Genomic DNA, 18992 nt, shown 5'->3' with positions numbered 1-18992 from the left:
TCCCTTCAGTGACAGAGTAAGTGGGAGATAAAGAATTAAACACACGTAACCATTTCCATTCCAACCATCTCCACTCCTCTTTGATGTGTTTTTACTGGCATTGACATTCATTTTTGGCTGGTCTGAAAAACGGACAACTAAGAGAACTCCTTTTGTTTCAACAGGTTACATTTTATTTTATCCAGGTTTGTTCTTCATGTAAATCATACACACATCTTCCCCATATATGTTTCATGGTACTTCAAGTCCTCTCTGACTGCATTCAAGTGATATTATTTCTCACACTGTCCCAACAATATCAGTCACTTAGATGACCCACAGCCTTTGGGCATCAATGCCTTCAATACCAGTTCAAGACAGCACTTAACCCTGGATATTTATATTCTTCCCTATTAAGGTCAACCTAGAAAAACATGCTTAACTTTTGAATGTATCTTTTCTTAAATCACAGTTCAAGCTTATTAAATTATCCCATGTTTGCCTTATCTGAAATACTAATTTTGTTATACTGGTGCTCTTAAGTTCATAGCCATTGGTCCCAAAACTAATTGTGCTCTCTGTGCTAATAAGTAAATAGGCAAATTTGAGACTTTTTAATAGAGTTTCTGGAGCATTCATTCAAATACATGCCAAAAACATTCTGACATGCTACACAAAAAGCATGTAATGTAAAACGGGCAGTACTGACCATGTGTCATTACAGCTAAGGTAGAACCCTGTCTCATTTCGGTTTGTTTCCCATTCCACTTTCAATCTCTGACAACCCTGGTAAAATGTCACTAGCACACTTCACTGCACCTCAGCAACATTACAATATTCAAGACAAACTTCCTCTCCTTCACAATATTTGCATCTGGTTTTAAAGAAAAAAACAACAAAAACGGTTCCACAGAGGTAGGAAAACATAACATTTACCTTTTTCAAGTGGGATCTTTTCCTTTTAAATTGTTATAATGTATTGAATCCATTTGACAAGTTTCTCCAACGTTTTAAGCTCTGAGGCAGCACGGTTCCACTCCCATTTAAATAAAAACCTTACGAAAGGACTTTTTGAATACACATAATCTCATAATTAGGAGAGCAACAGTTACTTTTACATGAATTATGAAACATTTTCATGTCAAAGTCATTTTCAAAAAGGTAGCAAACAAGGGTTTAGTAAGTAGGCAAAATTAATGATTCTGCACTCTGATTTACCAGTTACAATAGTAGTGTGCCTGTGTACATACAACTTTCAGAAGAAAGCTGAAAAAGGCAGCAACCAGAGGTTTTTAAAGAAATACATTAAAAATGTGCATATTTAAAAACAATAGTTAATAGTAGTTGTGTAGATGCATGCAGTACTGCACAGCACTGTATTCAAGGGTCCTGGCATGGAATGACTCAATTGATTTCTCTTCCCTGCACTCAATCTGTTTTTACAGGCACCACATACAATTATCACATAACTAACACTGGAAATACACTACTTCATTCTCAGTGGACTGCAATCAACTGCACATAATCATTACTGTTTCCAAAATGCTATCAGCAGACCAATTTGCTGTGAAACAGCTGTTAGTGATTTAATATTCTCTTTACTTAAAAAGTGAGAGCTGTTCATGGTTTTCTTTTGGCAAGTTGGGGGAGAAAGGAAAGAGACAGTTGCATAATGCATAATTTGAACCCAGTGAAATTTTAAAGGTTAACGAAAGTTTGATGAAATGTATTCACGTCTCAAAGCCAAAGGTCACAATGATTTTCTTGATTATTTATTTTAGGTCTAAGCACTAGAAACCCCCAGGTAAGTGGGGCAGGTGCCCAACAGGATCTGCAGTCTGCTGAGCAAGCCCCTGGGCTAGAACCGAATGCCAATTAGGCAAACCAGGCAAAGACGACGAACTGATTACTCCGTTGTGCCTTCTTATCCCCAGCTGCCACTGCCTATCCCATAGGAATTCCTGGATTTCACTGCTCCCTAAAGGATGGTGAATCTAAACCTGACATTACTATTGGAGTAAGTCCTCCAATGTGATGGATTTGGAATCATAGGCCCACACCACATCAGAAGTTATCCAAAGCACCATCTCAGTAAGTCAAAAGTTCAGGTACTAACAGGAATAATAGGAACCTCTTTATTACCTATTCTTTGACTCTTCAAGGCAGAACTTCTCCTACAGGCTACTACAACTCTCACATCAATGTTTTGCAAATGACACTTGAAAAAGAGCATAAACAAATGAGAAGAAAGAAGTAGGAACTAAGACCTCGAAATCTTTTGGCTTTAAAACCAGTCCAAGAGACAGCCTAAGCACAGCAACATCCGAATGTGATGGTGTTGACAACGTAAAAACCAGAAAGAGAAGCTACTTGTCCAGTTCCAGGAGATTTAATGGTGAATTGCAAAGGTTCCAAGTATGACAAACGCAAACCTTTGTCATTTCTTGAGAGGTAATCAATGGAGTAGTGTCTCAAAAATATCACCCATCAACTAATAATCTAGTAAACATTTTTGATAAATGCTCCACAGAGTAAAATATAGACCCATCTTTTAAAAAACTTGAAATCTAAACCAGTTACAAAATCAGAAAGTCATTAGGATTAATAAGGGGGGACTTAAGACAGAATTACAATAATAAACCAATAAGATTTTGCTGCTGCGATGGAATTTCTATTTGTTAATCTAAAAATAGTTTATTTAGAAGTTTTCCAAACACTGTCTAACAACAGAGTTAGCATTTCAGCTTTAGCAGCTACTCTTAAAGCACAAGTATCTCTTTCTGGTTCTGGCCAGCTGTACAAGGCAAACTGTCCTTCCCTGTGTCCTTAACATATTTTATACGCCAGATATTGCTAAACAGTGGTTCTGTAATGATAAAGTCAGTTTGCAGACAGTTGATTGCTCATTGCCACGATAAGGTTTCACCTCCTTCCTTCTTGCTACTAAGCATAACCTACTAATTCTTTAATATATCTGAAGTTGACTTTCTGTTTAGCCAATTCCTGCAGTTTTTTTAGTAAATTATATAATCACAAATGAGAAGTGAGGTCCTTGTACACTGTCTAACACAGTCCCTACTACAAAAACATTTCAGAATATTCAGCAAAACTAAATGTTTCTTTGAAGAAGTAACTTTCATGAACAAACCAGACAGAAAATGTTGGAACCACTGGCCTATGGGTGAGATTAGGGTAAAAAGTATCAGTGTAAAAGTAGCCTCAGGCTGCATACAGAGTCCAATAAGGTGCGACTTCAAAAGCTACATCAGGAAAATTTCAACTAAATGCAACCAAAACACCAAGACTCCAACCCAAACTCCCCACATTTCACTAGATGGTACGGTCACAACAAGTTTGCAGTGTAAGATTTTTGTCTTCAGTCAAGAGGAGAATCGGCCAAGTGTCTAAAACCCATGTCCAGACATGGGTTTCAGTCATTACGTGGTTCAGAAATGTTATAAGAGTTGTTGATGAGAAATAATAGGATTTGGTCATATCCTGAATGTGAGCAATAATGGAAAGTGAGAAAGTTCACAGCAATTGATAGAAAAAAAACCCTGAAAAGGTTAGATGCACAGTCTGAGTTTTAGTTGATTATTGAAGATGTCTGTAGATCTGAGACTGGGCACAGAAGGCAAGTCTGAGTCTCGTAAATTTGAGACATTATTAAACATTTACAAGAGGAGAGATGAGGGTAATAGAATTACTTCATCTGAAACACAAAATACGGCATTACATTAAAAAAAGCATTACAGTTTTGAGACTTGGCTGGCTAACTACATAGCTGGAGTTATACAGCTTTAATTGTGGAGAGAGCTAAAACTCCGATCTCACTTTAAAAGTTGATTTTTACACAGATAAGTTTTTAAGTAATAAAGTCATAAATCTCAAATATACTTCCTAAAAAATTATGTGAAATAGAGCATTAAGCAACAAATTTTGTATGGTAAAATTGTTTGGAATTTTTAAAGTTTTCCCAGAAACACCATTTAAAGGTAACCATACCAACAAAAGCCTCATATTTTTAGGGACAAAAAACATCTATGAGAAGCAAAAGACACTCAACTAAGACAGAAAGAAAATACATCTAATTACTACTCCAGAAATGCCATACGGCATCGAACCTGCAATGATGATTCTGTTCTTATATAAAGGAAAGGCTGGCATTTATGGGGAGGGGAAAAAAAAAAAAAATCAAACAAAATACAACCACAAAAGAAACAACAAAAACCCCCACACTTAATATTTTCCTATTTCATCAATAACTGCTATTTAAAACAACTGCACAGTTATTTCTTCAGTACGTTTTGGTCTTTCTGTATATCCTTAAGATACAGAACTCCTTATAGCAAATACTTCCAAGTTTTCAAGTGATCAGCTATGATCACTAATAAAAGTCATTTGCCAGAACACTTAATTCCCCAGATGTTTTCAATGTGTCCATGTGATGACACTGGAAAAAAAACCCAACTCACGTGATTGAATCTTCTGGTGAAAGCGACAGCATTTGGTGCAGAACTGTATTTCTCTTTTTTATTCCAGCCACAGCTCGCCAGCTCCTGGGAGAAAAGGATGAACATTCATTTTCTTAAATTAATGCATAACATACGTCCAGAGATGAGATAATATAGAGGGACAAATGTTAGAAGTTACAAAATAATTTAACAGAGCAACAATACCTTAAAGTAATAAATACTTAGTCACACTTTTTCTAATTTCTTCTGTAAATCAAGACTCCACAGATGTAATTTCTGAATTGTTTCGAATAATTTTATTTTTACAATTAATGTTTCATTGAATTTGGGGCATTTTTTAAAATTCAGCTCTTGTAAGTAACTAGTGAAATAATTCAAGATCCATTTTGCTACGACAGAAAATCCTGCTCTAAATAGGAATCTGAGCTAGGGAGAGATGCATGTTGTTCTGGTTTTAATTGCTTTCTGAGGGTATTCAAAATGTACTGAGGAGATACACCTCATTAACTCAATCTAGATACATCCTATTATTTTAGCCTCACACGCTGCATTAAAGAAATACCAAAATTGTCATGTTTTGCAGCAACAATAAAAGAAACACTATTTCCAGTTTTCCCTTCCAAAGGGAATTTTATTTTAAGCTGAACAGCACTCAGCACTTAAGAAAATAGTATTGTGGAGTAAGAGGGAGCAAGTGGACTTGCTTTGAAAGAGAAAAACAAACCAAACCACACCACAAAACACCCACACACATAGCTCCCATTCTTTAGTCACCCCAAAAACTGTAGGTCTCAATCTAATAAATTACTTGTAAAGCCTAAAAAAGTATTACTTTATAACTACTAAGTTGCAATGTCCCTTTCTTGTTTGTAAAACCTACGCAGCAGTTGGGCAACTACATCATCTTCCCTATTATTTACTGCCACTTAATCATGAAAACCCACATGTACCAATGAGCTTTTCTATTCGTATACAATAGCATACAGAATAGATGCAAATGTATACTGCATGCAACACACAACCTATTCCAGTGCAACCAAGAAAAATAATCAATGCAGAGACAGTTTAAGTATCAAAGTGGCACAATAGTGAAGCACAGCCTTTAGTTTTTATTAATTTGTGTTTTCTTTCCACACCTTCCATTCTGAAGTACTCAGTTTTATCACCGCATTGAAAACTGAAACCAATATCACACCATACATACAGCTACCGTATAACACAGGTGAGATGATTCAACATGTCACCAATAATTGTGCTATTGAAGACAGCCATATTTTAAAATAATTTGGTATCTAGATAAGTCTAAGCTCTAAAGCTTCTGGGTGTTTTATGTTTGTTTGGGGTTGTTGCTGCTGTTTGTTTCTTGGTGGGCCTTTGTTTGTTTGGGCTTTTGTTTTGGTTTGTTTGTGCTTTTGTTTTGGTTTGTTTGTCTTTTAATCAGGAACTTCCTAATGTCTTTTCAACCAGCATCTCAAAACCACTAAAGAGTCTCATGCCACTTAAGAGAGACCCTGAATTCTTCCACTTGTTGAAGGTTGTGATGTACCGGTATTTGATTGAGATGACTTCAGGGTGCTCCTGTCCACATGCACTGGGAAGAATGCAGAGTGTCTAGCTTTGCATTTAGGGCCATTGCTTCCCATTTCACGAGCAAGTTCTGCCACCAGAACCTCTCCTGGAAAATGCCGGCTTGCAAGACAACCAGGCAGCCCTGAGCTGTTCCTCCTGCAACAACCAGTGCAGCAGTTTCCATTGGAATAGCAATCACAGCTCTGCATTGGGAATAACAATCACAGCTCAGCACTTGGGAGTACACAAGGTGACTCATCCTTACTGGCATCTGATAATGACACCTCCTTAACAGAAGAAAAAAAAAAAAAGACTGTTGCCATCTCCAGTTTAGAGAAAGCATGGTAATTTCTTAATAATTCAGAGCATATCCTTGTAATTTTTCAATTTCATCACTAAGTAAAAAGCAATGATGATTCCAGGCAGAAGCCACCCATTGCCCTGACAACCCTGTCCGAGGGTTGACACGGTACAGACATCAGAAGCAGACGTCGCTTAGCTGGCACTGAGGTTTGGGACACTGATGTGATTAGCAAGAGAAATGGTAATTTTTAAGATGAAAGCATCACCAGGGATCTTCAGATAGTATGAAAGTAACAGTATTAATGCTAAGGTCACATTTATATTTATACACCCAAAATCAGACATCTAATATCATTTGGGCACAGATGCAAGACCTTACTCTCAGATTCTGAACCATATATACATATGATATTTTTATTATTATTAGAAAGAAGAGTGTTTTGACAGAAGACTTAGACAACTGAAGCCTCTGCTCCACAAAAATCTTGTTGAGATTTTCCCAATCTGAATGGAAAAGGAAAGCAATGACTGACAGAGAATAAATGCTTTGGTAAACAAGATGAAAATCTAAACAGTGAGGAAGGAGAAATAGCTCCTGCGACACATTCCTAGCAGATTCTCATTATTACGATTATCTCTGTATTCCTGAGCCTGAGGCTGGCTCTAAGGTTGCTCATAGAGTTATTTATTCTAAGGTAAAGATAGTAATCTACCGTGTTTTCATGCAGTCTCACAAAAAACTAAGGACTTCATTGTACATTATTGACCACATAAAATACCATTTAAAGCTCCAAAATTTAGTTCAGTCAAGAATACAGAACAACACACCAGGTCTGACTGAAACTAGAAGTTTTCCAAGTTAAAATAAAAAGATAAACAAAATTCTTCAACACTACTGTAGGTTTTGGGCATTTTTCCCCACCAAAACCAAACAGATGAAACGTTGTATAAAGGCAACGTTCTCTGATCTTGCACTCAACCAGTATTACAAGGCCATCACATTTTACTCCAGCTCAGTGACTCCTGAACAGTGCAACACAGGCTGCTGGTCTCCACAAACCCTCCAAAGGCACAGCAGCTCCCAGCTCCACCTTGTACAGAGCACTTGCTTCAACCACTCTTCTACTAATTCTTCTTTCTCTGCCTCCCTGCAAAGCCTTTGAACTTTCTAGTGAGATTATAAACTGAAACAGTCATTTGTGGAGTGGGTCAATAGGATACAAAGGCACAGGGTTGCGGTATATGATGAGATGGGAGAGTTACAAGCAGATTTGGACTCCTGGATTTGAGGGGGGAAAAAGGTTATGAACTCAGACTACAGGAGGTAGGAGGCAGAGGTTGTCAACAGGAGACAAAGTAGAAAAACTACATTTTAACAGATTTAGGGTTCAGATAATTTGAAAAATACATGGGTGCAGCAGAAAGAAGATAGGTATGGGATTAAGATGGTTCTAGAGGATGTGAGGATCCAACTATAATGGCAGGACCAAAGGCACATCCTCTATCCATGCTTGAAGCTCAGCAGGAGAAGCAGACAAAGCAGTCCCGATAACTCCTTGGAGACAACAGATTTGAGAATCCTTTGGCTCTACCCATGTTCTTGAGTGAGAAGCACACAGCACTGGATACTGCAAAGCAAGAGATGGTGCTCCTGACGAGAAAGGTTCTCATCAAAGCCCTGCACAGCTGTGCCCACGGTTATGCAGGCCCTCAGGACCTCTGTTATCAGTTCAGATCCTCAAACATATACACCACTAGGTAGAGGGAGGCACAGACCTTTCCCACCCCCACTCTCTTTAGTTAGAAACACAAAGAAGGTGGACAAAACACATGCATACATATATTTTGTTACTTTAACCTGAACCTTGTCTTCTATGCCTGCACGCAGCTTCTTCATCTCACTTGCAAGATCCCTCCCCTCTGTCCAGCCCACTTGCTTTTCTCTTGGCTAGAAACTAAAACAAAAGTCGTTTCCCTTTGCTGCCTGTCCAGAGTTTCTCAGCATTATTACCTGATCACTCTGCTTCAGGGGTAGCTCTTGTTCACAATCCTCTTCCACCCGCTTAGAACCCGCTTGCCCAAAATCATCACCCTAGACACTGACCATCCCACTGCCATAAGATGCCATCAACAGAAGAGAAGCCACCAAGGTTTTGGCCTTCACTGCATTTGGTCTGGGAGAAGTATGACACAGCCCTCATGAGTATGGACCTGGCTCTGCACATGCTATTGCAATAAAGGACACTAATTTGTTGAACTGGAATAAAAATACTCATTCTTCATTAATTAAAGAGACTATGCTGCCTATTCTATTACTAATTCACACATGTTTATTTGATGTTCCTCTAGAACTCCACTTTTCCCACTGCAAGTTTCAAAACTGAAGTATTCACAAGGACTATTTTCTTAGTCACTAGTCAAGTCAAGCGCAGGAGCTACATTACTACAACCACCTAGTTCTTATTTTGTGTAATTTATTTAAAATGAGGTGTAATACTGAAAGACTTAGGATCAAGAATACAAAAGCTAAACTTTCTTTGTAACTCATTTTGGTTTTCATTCCTTTTTGAATACCAGAATTTCATTTTCCTTAACAAAATTTTAGAAGAACATTTAAATTATAACCTGTACCACACAGCAGAAGGAGAGACTGTGCTGCTCATTAAAATATTTATGTAAGGGTCAAAGTGAAAGTTTCAAAAACAGGAGAGAAAAAACAAGGATTAATAGTGAAACCATTATACATCTTCAGAACAAGTAGAGATGAACATTCAATAAGCAATTCCTTTTTTCACTGCCTAGCCTACTGAAGCACAGGGGATAAAAGTTAATGACAATAACCCAGTAAAGATTTTCAATGTGACTATATATGGGTAAATAATTTTGGAGAATGCATTAAAATAAATAAAATAAGTAGTCAGATTTTCCAGTAAAAGCAAGCTAATGCGTTTTGTAAGGGGACATCTGGCAGTTAGTTAATATTAACATACATAGCAGCAACACAACTGAGCAAGTCTATGACAACCTTTTTGCTTTATAGTCACTGCTCACTAGAAAACCCCAATGACTACAAGGAAAAGACAACACCACCACACCACTGGTCATTCATAGGGAATGGATGGAAATCATATGATTTATGTGGGGAACATCTTTTTGTTTCCCAAAACTGTTCCACATATTCTTGTTACAAAACCATCTGCTTCAGAGCTATATAAACTGAGACAAAAATTAAGATTTATTGACATACATACACTTTGCAACTCCAGAATTTATACACTGGCATAACTTTTTTGAAATTAAATTTGAAAACAAAACCAATGAACTACTTACCTCTGGCTGAATTGCCTTAAATACAGGGACATCCATTAGTGTTATCTGACCCTAAAAAAAAAAAAAAAAAATTAAAAAAAATTAATTGAAGCTCAAAATTAGCCTTGCATTTCATTAAGTTGCTGTGCTGCATGAGAACCGTATTGGTTCTGTTTCCTTTTATTATTAGAGTTTCATTTTGTAGCTCATTTCAGAGGTTCCAGCTCCTACCACCACAGAGCCATCCTGCAAAACCAGAGAATAAAGTGCTTCAAACCTTACATTTAATAAAATTAAAAAATAATAGTGAACTATTCTCAGGAGCATAATCCTGCACTTAAGTATGCAAGTCAGAGCTTGAATTTAAAAACACTGTTTAAGAAGCTATTCAAGAATACAAGGAATTAACTTTAGTTGTTCAAGGGCAGTCTCTCTTCAAACTCCGCATCTTAGTCTCGGTGTTACAGAATTCTATTGAAACATCCCTAACATTTTTCTAGCAATACCTGAACCATAGTTGAATAACTAAGTCATTGTTCAGTTGCACAGCAACAGTTAAAATCAAATACAGCCATCTCACTTCCAGCAAGTCAGAACTAATAAGTACATTTTCATTCCGGGACATCTGTTTGGCTTTGAAAAGGGTAAAGAGGAACTCCCAAAGGCCAGGTTTTGCATTCTGAAACATATTCACAGAGTCTTATTTTAAGCATTCAATGCACGATTGCTGTCCACCTATGTATGCAAAAGAGACCATCCCTTTCAGAGCATGTAAGTAGCTCAGAAATACCAGTGCCATCTGAGATAGCACAAATATCCTTTTAACAATGAACCCAGGGCCCTCATTTGGTTTGCTCAAATGTGAGTGGCAGAGTTTTATTCCCATCTCCTTGAAAATAGCAGTTCCCCATTTATACACTCTGTGGCACACACCGACAGTTTTGTGACTGTCACAAATTGCAGTTTCCATTGGATGTCAATGTTGGATAATAGAATAGTTTAATAAATAAAGTCAAGCTTGCAGAAAAAGTTTAACTAGGATGCTCTAGTTGCAAGCAAGCATATGCAATGAGATGCACCTGCTTTAATGAGACAAGAAGTGATGTGTTTTGCCAAAGACGACCAAATCTACATTTTGCAGCAGATCTGCTTGACCTCTACCTCTGTTTCTAGGTATGAATTCTAGCAATCAGACATGACCATAAAAAATATATATATAGAGATCAGTTTCTGTAACCAACACACTGAACACAATCATCTGTTACTTTGCAGTACAGCATCATAGAAGTACCAAGCCCTTTATGAGTTAGTTTGCTTTTTACAAACTTTCTTGCCTGGGCTCTGTTTTAGTTGGCTGTTCCTTCTTCCAAACAATGATGTTTTAAAGCTAGATGAGCTTTTTCTAGTCTTGGGCTAAAGTGAGCTTTAATCAGACCAATTTAACTGAATCCATATACTCACCTTAAAAACAAGACTATATGCACTCATAAATGTGTGTGTCTGAACACCTCCGTAGCCATAAATCCTGTACAAACTTTTACATAAACATGACATTCTTAGTCTTGTAACAAATACACACTCACATGTGGTATGAGGCATATGACTTGTACCTATCATTGATTAATATCCATGAATTATTTAAATGCCAGTTTAAAAATTAATCTCCAAGCTACCATTTTTAAATACGGTTTCACAATCAACTGATCAGCCTCAGCATTTGCTTTGACAGCACAAATTACCCTGTACCTTAGAAGTTTAGATTAAGGCGAGGATATCAGACACATGTAACCCCCACAAAGTTTGCTGTAAGCAGCAGTGATTAGTATGAATAGAAATTCAGGAATATACTAGGCCAAAATATTCTTTGCCTTCAACATAACTTGTCTATTCCCTTGCACCCATAGCAACTACAATAAAAACAAACTTCTGCCAAAAACAAGATGCCTTTCAAACTGAAAGCAACCTTGCTAACTAAAACCATTCTATTCTTTTCTGATGAAGCTTATGAAAAAATGACATCCTTGAGGGAACAAAAACAGTCTCTTTTCCTAAAATTAAAGATACTTTTAGAATTTCTGTTTGGTTTTAAGATCATCGAGGTGAGAAACGCAGAAATCTTCACACAAAGCGTTTTTCCAAGAGGGGTAGTTTTATCTTGCCACAAAAAGTACTGCCAGCCACAAGTCATTCCTGGCAGGAGAAGCGGGGAAATTTGTGAAATTGCATCCAGATAACACAAACTATTCAAATGCTGGTTAATAAAATTTGGCTTCTGAAGTATTTTGAACGCATGCACATATAACACCGGCAATTTCTCGTACTCCCTCTTCCTAACCTCAGCAGGTTATCTGGGAAAGCACTAGACCCCTTGGACAGGGTGTCCCCTTGCCACGAGCCACAACGTGCTTGCCAACGCCCGGCAACAGCTGAAGGGTACAGCACGATCTTTACATTACACACTAAAGAGCTTTAGAAACTTCTAAACATGTCATTGATGTCATTCTTGGTTATGTTACACTACACCTATATAAGCAAACACTATTTCATCTTGACAATTTGAGATATCTAGCCACAAGGGTCTTTTGAGGAAACAAACAGGCAAGGCAAGTCCACACTGGAGCAGGGAAATACATACAACAAGTAGGGGGAACGATATTTTTCTCCAAAAGCATGATACTTATGGAGGGTGCAGGGAAAATCTGGCTAATTAATTTCTAGAGTTAAAATAGACTTGAACATAATAATCGAAACAGACAACACTTATCCTAAAAGGAGCTGAGGCACAAGTTTATTTCTAAATCTTACTTCAAAGTTTAAGATGATAAATTGAGAATGCCCAAGAAAAGGGGTTCCCTGTGAGAGCAGCACTTGTCTAAATACAGAAAGTCTGTACCACCGTGCAGGACAAACTTGCCTGATACTTAGGGGTTTGTATTATTTTTAAACTTCCCACTCAGCAGGAAGAAGAAAATCTACCCCCGTCCTGTAAATCATCTAAAAATGTATCCATGGCTGTGCAGGCACAAGCACCAAGGATTTACACCTTCTGACCTGCAGAGAATGCTCAAGAGACGCAAGGACAGAAGTGTGGATTCATTTCCCTTGCCTGACCCAATTCCGACCACAGAGCTGCCACACAGCGCAGCAAGAGTCAACTCTTCCTTTTGATTTCCAAGGTGAAGAACCCAGTCCTGAAACACCGGCCATAGAACTCAATCTCTAGTCTCCTGTTTGTCTGTTAAAGTATACCAAGTTTTCACAGAAATGTATTATTTTAGGTAAATCTGTGGCTAAATGAATATATCGCTATGCTTCCCAATAGAAGAAGCAATTTAGAAATTTGGTTGGGATGGGGAAGGTGAAACCAGAAGAATGTGCACTTCAATGAAATTTTAATACAGGGCATGTTAGAACATTCTTACAAAGGACCCAGGCAATTCAAGAGTTACTAAAATTTCAGTGCAAATCCTCTTCACTAAAACAAGGTTACAACAGCACAATAAAAGTGAGCCAGGAAACTAATTCATTGTTCACAAAGAAAAGAGAATGCTTAAAAATAAATGTTGTCTGTCTTCCCAGTCCTTCAGAATTTGGCATCTTAATCAACCTGAACTGCCTTAGCTAAATTAGAGCATAATTTGCCTCGGTAGTGCCTCTTAAACCAAGACAGGATCAATACACACTTTATAACTTCACATCAGAATTCACATATCAAAATAAATGCATCTATTTCAAACAGTGAATGGTATATTAATATTGGGGAAAAACCTACACATGCCAAAATTCAAGATTGATGTACATTGCTAGAAATATTTTAAAGTGCTATTAAGAACATTACAATATCAAAACAGTAACTCTAAGAGCTAGAAAAACCACCATAAACTTCGATCTTCTAGTATCACGTTGATATTAGGCTGGTTTTTATTTCTGCTTATTTGGTTTACACATCTTGCTGCTTTCAGCAAAAGCAATATCCACTTTTGGTAACACTGTATCACGTTACCACTCGGTCAAGAAACATCCCTTATTGAGGTTCCTTTCTTAGAGAACTTGCAATTTCCATTCAGAGTTCCAAGGACTTAGAAAATTGTTCACAATTCAAGAGTCAAGTGACTGATGGCTGAATACCTAACGGATGATGGATAATGATGGATAAAAAGCCATTTGAGTTTGCAGGTATGACAGTGTCTCTCACACTATGAGTTTAAAAATATCTTTGACAATTTTTTTTCCAACATTAACTTACAAGTCTAAAATTTAACTGATTTTTTACCATTTTAAGGGTGTTTGCTCACTGCTACGTGAAAAATAAAGCAAACGGAAAGGCTGTCATTCTAATTAATAGCACTTGAAATGACAAAACTTAGAAAATAATTTATAATATTCACATTAGATACCACTGCTCAACTCTTCAAAAAAGTTACTTCTACCATGATCCAATTAATTTAAAACTCAATAAACAAGCCACTAATTTGGTTTCTGCAGCGAAGAGACACAATGCACTAATTTTTCTCATTCCAGTTCCTTAACCCAGCCAATACAAATTCCTGGATAGCACCCTCTCCTAAATGCGGTTTAATGTTTTAATATTCAATCCAAAAATTTTAAGTGTTCACATCAATTTGTTACATGAAGCAAGCCAGCCATAACCTCTGGGTTTTGAGTTGTCAGTTGCATATATTAAAAAAGAAAATCACATGTGCAATACAAAAGCTTGAACTTATTCTTACTCCCCATTTAAATAAACATCCTGATTACACAAAGAAAGGGAAAACTTGGTATTTTCTGCCTTTCCAGAAGCCTATTTAATTCATTTACACGTATCAAAGAACTTCTTCATTGCTCAGGCAATGAAAGAGCTAAATGGAAGTTGTGTATTTATGTTTACCCTAGATCCTAGATAACAATTCTGGAATATGAATATAAGAGGTATGTTTTTAATACACAACTAATATATTTCCTAATCCACAATCACTTGAAGAACGCTACAAGAGAAAACCATCCTTTAAAGAAGAGTGAATGCTCATCTTGCAGTTAAGACACTGGAACGGCAGTCACAGGGGAGCTGTCACCCCTGCACAGCCATGGGAGCTTTTGCATGTAGTTCAAAAACCTTGTTGGGGGACAGTCCCCAGCAAAGTATTTTAGCCCTCCTGTGTGTTGAGACGTTGGATTGCTTAACAAGTACTTCAAAACACTAAACTTATTAACATACAGTTTTATATCCAGATAAATACCCAGATAAATCCAGATAAATAAATATTTACCCCTCTTCTCAGACAAGGTTGTCAGGCAAGAAGTTTTACAACCAGGTGATTAAGAACCACATCTCATTTTGCTTCTTTGACAAATATGGAGAGTTCAATGAAGTGATATTTTAAAACGTTCCCCAATTCCTTCTCTCTTCTTTGTGAACACATATGGATTGTCCTTCTCCCATAAACCCCTGTAATTTAAGAACTTCTAGGTGCAGTTCACACCACTGCATCAAGCTCCTCTCCATGCCCCTATACAAAAGTTCCCACTTGATCTGGACTATAATCCCGCCTTTCTAGTCCCTAGGCTTTCTCAAGCATGAACTGCTTATATCAGGCTACTTGCTGTATTGCAAGTTTTCCTGCCCTGTACCTACCATGAGGACAGTGCACTTCCCATAGAGCTCCTGGACAGAGACTCTCATTGTGAACAGAAAAACTAAGGTTCTGTCCGAGATGAAAAAAATTAAATGCCTGCATTTTGGTTATTGAAGAACACTGCAATAATCTGATTTTCCCTGAAGCCATGTTGGTTCAAGCAGCACTTCATAAATTGTTCCTTAATCTGAATTTTTAGAAGGAATTATATTTAAGCCTTCCAACTTGGCTCAGCACTGTCTCTCCATGCTGCCAGAATAACTTTCCTCACTGAAAAAATAGCTAAGCCTCTGTTAAGCACTGCATCAGTAAGAGAATAATTCTGCTGTCCAAGATGAACGCTGGGGGATAAGAGTTCCTGTGTTGAAACTCCACTTGTTTTCTCACAAAGTCTGCTCCAGAACTTTTATCATTAATAGTTCCTCCACATGCTATGACAAAGTTGCTTCTTCTCGCTCTCACTGGGAGCACGTTATTCTTTAGCATTCCTATGTAAAATAAAGCTAAGAGGAACACATACAAGCAGAAGTTCTCTTTCATCACAAGCTCCCAGGGCCCAGTACTTTCCTCAAACCGCTCTCAGATGCAGACAGACTTGCCTCAAACTCCCTAATCCACCAACAACCAGGCTCAGGAGAGGCCAAAACCAACATCGCTGCCAGGAGCCGCGCAGCACAGCTCACACCAGTAGCTGCACGGGAACTCGCCAAGGGGACGGTGGATCTGCCAGAATCCCGCACAAGAGAGAAATGTCTCCTCGGGGGAACCTCAAGCCAGTTTAAGTTATTTTTGTTCTGTTCCAAGGAGCAAAAAATGCGTTTGTTGAACCCTACACCCCTCAAGACCCATTTCTGCACTTTTGTTACACATGCAATATGGTTCTACAACTCGAGACTCGCTTCCTTTACAAAACCCACTCTCATGCTCTTTTTCCAGATAGAGGTAACTTGATATTCAACTGTTTTAAGAACGCCTCTGAGAAAGACTCCTTGTTTCACCTAAACATTTCAACAAATAAACTTTATTTGTATATTGTTTCCAAATTAAGTAATATTGCTTTTTCCAGCATCCAGTTGATGAAGTTTAACTGGAATCAAGAAGAAAAGAAACACACATACATTTCAATGCAAACTCACTTTGTAGCGCTTTCACAGACCAGGGCAAAGAATAAAGAATCCTTCTTAGATAACTAGGTGGGAAAAAAAAGCAACGGATTTATACAGCTGCGCTTCCCTTAATTCTACCTCAAATATTTACACCACCGTGGCTAAGTTCAAGTATAAAATGGAAAAGTGAGTCAAAAAGTGCTAAACAGTCAAATAATTAAACAGTAGCAGTCTAAGGAATATGAATTTACTGTAAAGCAAAAAATAAATATTTCTTCAACCTGAGGTTTGCCAGCATCTTAATTTGGAGCTCATGTCCTCAAAGCATTTTCCTTTTTTCTTTCAGTCTCACCAGCCCCCCCTTTCTACTGTCACTGCACCGCTAACATATCCCTCTCCCCCACAAATTTTGTCCTGTCCACTCCAAACCACACTTCTCCCTTCCAGGAAAAGGGACAGCATTCACTGCAGCCCTGCCGGCCCTGCGCATACAACGGCTCCATCGCAGGGCCAGACACCACTGGGTAATCCTGGCACCAACTTGTTTTGTGGCTTTTAGCTGTTTAAAAAAGAAGTGAGCAGTGATCAGCCTAAAAGCAGGTATTTAAAAACAGAGACAGTCTCCTTATTAGCTACTGCTAGGAAGCTGTCTGTAGAATCCTTAGCGGGAAACAAATGTGTCCTACTTCATACTCAACGAACAGAATCCTTTTTCCCCAAAAATTTATGAAACATGCAGGCATTCAATACATCCCCTAGAAACTCTGGTTTTGTAAGCTGCAGGGGGATAAAGCAAACTACGAATTTGCAACAGCAGCAGCTACGCCTGAAGGTCTCACCTGTTTCAGCTATAACTTTGCCCTTTCTAAAGTGGCCTTCAACCTCACAACGAACTTAAAACACTTGATTGGTAACAACAGTATAAGTGGACTATAATGCATCTATTAGAATAATAGTTCCTCTTACTGTTCAAACTAGACCCCTTGGAAGACTGGCACACTTTTGCTAGAAAGTTAGTAGGAGGCAGAACAAAGGACCATTACATGAAACAGCACACCAACTGTGCATTCGGGACAGTGTTAGATGACTGCCAAAGGGAAGAATATGGAAATAAAATCACCAAAAATATTTACACTTCGGCTTCTCTTTGGCTTGGCAAGCAGCTTCTTGAAAATACAGGATTACAAGCAATAGCTTTTGTAGTCCAACTTGTCTGTTACCCACTAACTGACTAAACAGATTGAGTTTTGAAGTAACAATGACACCTCTAACAGTGGGAACTGAAAAGACATCTGTGTCTCTCATATCAGTATTGAAACCGCTAGCGTTAATTCTATTTCCAGTATCTCTCAAAGTTAATCATCTCTCAGATTTTTCCTCCTTTTTCTCTACTATCATTGTAATTGTCCCATCTGTACGCAGTGCCCCATTTTGAGCTAAATACAACATGTCCTAGAAGGTGCAGGATAAGACCTCCCAATACTGACGTCAATTTTATCAGTTAACTCTCATATTTATGCTACCTATGCACTGGAATTCTTTTTTGTTCAAGCCAAGGTTTCCTAACCATTAATTAGACAGCTGTCTAATTGTACAACAACTTACTTTTATTGCTTTTTTACTGGCTTTATCACATTATCTTTCCTCTCCATGAATAAGGCACTTACACAGCCCACAAATTATTTCCTCAGTTCACCACTTCAAAAACCATTTTTTTTTTTTTCGAACAGTACTCATTCTGCAGTTGGTAATAGAATTCAGCCTTCGCTAAGTCCCAGATGTCAGTAGTCTGCACTGCATCCGTTCTACAACAACTGTCACTAAACTAGAATTTTTCTCATACTTACAAAAGGCAATTGGTAGCATAACCACGTCCAACCTGAGAGGTACAGACCCACTACTATAATTAAAACCTTACTAGCATAGTTTTGCATTCTCTTCAGTGCTGGTATCCTCAAGAGCCTGGTTGTACTGTGTCACTCTGCCAGTCTTCACATTAACACCAAAATCCAGATGAAGATTTTATAATTTATCTGTTATGGTAGGACTAAAAACAGAAAGAATAAGGAAATGGCCAACATAATAAAAACAAGCATAAGGGTCAAAGGTACTTTTTCTCCAAGGCATCCAAGTTTTGGGCAAATTTACTTATTCCTACGACCTTCAGCAAGAACAGTCAGAAAAAGACAGCATTCGAAGCAAGCAAGGCCTACTGGGAAAGCAAACTTGCCGGGGGAAACAAACATTAACGAAGAAGTGCAGCTGCATACAGAAACACCGAAAAATAAATGAAATTAATTATAACCTTGCCAAAGGGCTACATGCTGACTACTAGCAATTTTTCTCAACTGTTCAGAATTCTATAAGACATTCAGATCCATTTACAGTAAGCAAAATCTAATATGAAGAACCAGAAACTCTAAAAGCGAGAAGGCTAAGAGTAAAGATGTTTTATTTCAGGGAACTGAAAGAATTATACCAAGTAGTAAAAACACCAAAAAATACAATCACAGGTTCATAACTGTAATGTGAAACGATTCCTGTTTGTGAGTGGAACTCTACCCAGTTTGAAGCATAAAATGAAGACAGCAAAAACACTGGATTTCAATAAAGATTTT

General features: G+C 37.9%; 1 protein-coding gene across 6 annotated transcripts in view; it reads right to left on the bottom strand.

The window, feature by feature from the left end:
- Nucleotides 1–18992, bottom strand: part of RALGPS2 (Ral GEF with PH domain and SH3 binding motif 2) — a 117941-nt gene that overhangs the window by 69619 nt on the left and 29330 nt on the right. For all 6 annotated transcript variants that reach the window (XM_071809979.1, XM_071809980.1, XM_071809981.1 and 3 more), the window contains 2 exons: nucleotides 9657–9707; nucleotides 4455–4538 (listed from right to left, as the gene is read on the bottom strand). In XM_071809979.1, coding sequence (XP_071666080.1) covers nucleotides 4455–4538; nucleotides 9657–9707 — 135 coding nt within the window. The remainder of the gene's footprint in view (nucleotides 1–4454; nucleotides 4539–9656; nucleotides 9708–18992) is intronic.

Source organism: Patagioenas fasciata, chromosome 6, assembly GCF_037038585.1.
Source record: "Patagioenas fasciata isolate bPatFas1 chromosome 6, bPatFas1.hap1, whole genome shotgun sequence".
Taxonomy (NCBI): Eukaryota; Metazoa; Chordata; class Aves; order Columbiformes; family Columbidae; genus Patagioenas; species Patagioenas fasciata.
The sequence above is the reverse complement of the archived record's forward strand: the minus strand, read 5'-3'. Positions and strand labels throughout refer to the sequence as shown.